At 64.2% G+C, this 941-nt stretch overlaps 1 protein-coding gene across 3 annotated transcripts in view; it reads right to left on the bottom strand.

The window, feature by feature from the left end:
* NOX4 (NADPH oxidase 4) overlaps positions 1 to 594 on the bottom strand; it is a 159,940-nt gene extending 159,346 nt beyond the window's left edge. For 2 of the 3 annotated variants that reach the window (XM_055091467.1, XM_024131659.3), the window contains exon 1: positions 344 to 406. In XM_055091467.1, the coding sequence (XP_054947442.1) occupies positions 344 to 385 (42 nt within the window). In that variant the 5' untranslated portion in view covers positions 386 to 406. Of the gene's footprint in view, positions 1 to 343; positions 407 to 534 lie in introns of those variants that run through there. The other variant, XM_055091469.1, reaches the window with a different exon arrangement.
* Positions 595 to 941: the final 347 nt, after the last annotated feature.

Raw genomic sequence — 941 nt, 5'->3', positions numbered from 1 at the left:
TGCGGCCGGCGGGGGGGGCAGGGTGGGGACGGAGGGTCAAAGACTGAATGGAAGCCCGGCGCCGGCGCCGCGCCAGGCCGGGCGGGGTATGCGCCCCGGTGCCGGGTCTCCCGAGCGCCGCGGACTCGGCCCTCGCAGCTCTGCGCTGCGCCCTCCGGCAGCCAGGACCCCCTGCGCCGAGCGCGCGCTCCCCGGCTGCGCGAGTCCGCCCCGCCGCGCCGGCCCCTTTGTCTGGGGGCGAGCCTGTTGCTGTGGCTGCCGCAGTGCAGGATGTCCTGGGCTAGGATCTCGGAGGCGTCCCCCAGCAGCCTCAGCCCGGCCTGCCCCGCTCCGAAAGACCCACCGCGATGTGCCCACCGCGATGTGGAGACTGGTACTCAGACATAGAGTGGATACCCTCGCTGCCCTCTTGGCCCCTTTGTCTGGGGGCGAGCCTGTTGCTGTGGCTGCCGCAGTGCAGGATGTCCTGGGCTAGGATCTCGGAGGCGTCCCTCAGCAGCCTCAGCCCGGCCTGCCCCGCTCCGAAAGACCCACCGCGACGTGGAGACTGGTACTCAGACATAGAGTGGATACCCTCGCTGCCCCCTTGGACACACACACACACACACACACACACACACACACACACACACAGCACACACCTAGTCCTTTTGGACTGATCGTTCCCCCCACCCCCAAAGGTTCCTCTCAGAGAGCCTTGGTAAGGATATTCGAGCCGGAAATTGTCTTTTGTGTACTGGCGTTCCCCTTCTCCCGCCCATCCTCAGCAACTCATCCCACCCCCAAACAAACGCCCCCGTCACAACCCTTACGTAAAGCCTCCCTGTAGCTCCCCCTTCCTACCCCCCATCCCTAACACCGATGCAAAGCTTTTAAGAAACTTCTGAATAAAGAGCCCTGGGGAGAATTAGACAGTGGTAATGATTGCACAACTTTGTGAA

This window comes from Physeter macrocephalus, chromosome 16 (assembly GCF_002837175.3).
Source record: "Physeter macrocephalus isolate SW-GA chromosome 16, ASM283717v5, whole genome shotgun sequence".
Taxonomy (NCBI): domain Eukaryota; kingdom Metazoa; phylum Chordata; class Mammalia; order Artiodactyla; family Physeteridae; genus Physeter; species Physeter macrocephalus.
The sequence above is the reverse complement of the archived record's forward strand: the minus strand, read 5'-3'. Positions and strand labels throughout refer to the sequence as shown.